Source organism: Chlorella variabilis (genome assembly GCF_000147415.1).
Source record: "Chlorella variabilis unplaced genomic scaffold CHLNCscaffold_1, whole genome shotgun sequence".
NCBI classification, from domain to species: Eukaryota; Viridiplantae; Chlorophyta; class Trebouxiophyceae; order Chlorellales; family Chlorellaceae; genus Chlorella; species Chlorella variabilis.
In genome coordinates this window covers 547,620-548,835 of record NW_005435087.1, presented here as the reverse complement: position 1 = coordinate 548,835, position 1,216 = coordinate 547,620, and the positions used below count along the sequence as shown (strand labels likewise).

At 66.3% G+C, this 1,216-nt stretch overlaps 1 protein-coding gene across 1 annotated transcript in view; it reads left to right on the top strand.

Moving 5' to 3' along the window:
- Nucleotides 1-1,216, top strand: part of CHLNCDRAFT_133020 (hypothetical protein) — a gene marked incomplete at both ends in the record, with an annotated part of 6,467 nt that overhangs the window by 4,578 nt on the left and 673 nt on the right. The window contains one exon of the mRNA XM_005851984.1: nucleotides 97-1,211. Coding sequence (XP_005852046.1) covers nucleotides 97-1,211 — 1,115 coding nt within the window. The remainder of the gene's footprint in view (nucleotides 1-96; nucleotides 1,212-1,216) is intronic.

The following is a 1,216-nucleotide window of genomic DNA, read 5'->3' as shown; positions in this document are numbered from 1 at the left end:
GCCCCTTGAGCCCTTATATTGTTCGGTCTGTTCCTGGATGACTTCGAGTCCGGGCTGGTGCAACAGGCTGCGGCCGCGGCTCTGCCTCGCTGGCAGAGCGGGGAGTGCGTGCCGCCATTATTTTACGCTGATGACCAGGCCTTGCTGGCCACCACGCCGGCAGGCCTGCGTTTCCAGCTTGGTTACCTTGAGAGCTACTGTGCCGCCTGGGGCCTGACGGTTAACACCAAAAAGACCCAGGTGGTAGTGTACACCACTGGCAGGGCTGCTGCCACGGAGGAGCGGTTCCGCTACGGCGGCAATGAGGTGGAAACCGTCCCCACCTTCAGATACCTCGGCGTGCACCTGCACTGCCGGCAGGCCTTTGCCTCGGCGGCATCGTATCGGGCGGAGGCTGGGCGGCGCGCGATGCACCTGCTGCGTCGCCGCCTGGCCGAGAATGGGTTGCAGGACCCCCTGCTCAGCATGCGTGCGTTCAAGTCTTACGTCCTGTCGACGTTGTCGTACGGGGCAGAGATCTGGGCGCCGCAGCTGATTCTGCAGGGCAGGACGGCATGCGAGCGGGTACAGCTGGAGTACCTGCGAGGGCTGCTGGGTTTGCGGGACAGCACCCCAGCCCTCATTGTGCTGGCAGAGACGGGGCAGCTGCCGCTGCCCGCCTACTGGACCTTGCAGGTTGCACGCTTTGTGAGCAACCTGCAGGCTATGGGCGGCGAGCGGGTCGCCCGTCTTGCCATGCTGGATAGCGTTGCGCTGGCTGCCGACACGGACACAGGGCTGCCACTGGCCCGGCAGCCCTGGGCAGCGCAGGTTAGCCGCGTTCTCGCGGCGGCCGGCGCCCCCTGCGACTTGACTGCTGACGAGGGGGTTGCCATACCTGAATTGGCGGAAGCGCTCCTGGAGCGCCATGTTGCCTCGTACACGCATGCATCCGTGAAGGTGCAGCGGTACATTGAGGACGTGTGGGGGGGCAGCATCTCTGCGGAGGCCTACACGCCTGCGTCGTTCCTGTGCGATGTGCCCGAGCGCCGGCGCCGGGTGCGCCTGGCGCAGTGGCGCACGGGGTCGCACTGGATGGCTGAGGAGACAGGCCGGTGGCAGCGGTTGGACCGCACCCAGCGCCCATGCCCCCACTGCCAGGCCCCTCTAGAGGACGTACGCCACGCAGTGTATGACTGCCCCCTATACGCTGGGCTGAGGGAGGAGTATGCGTGGA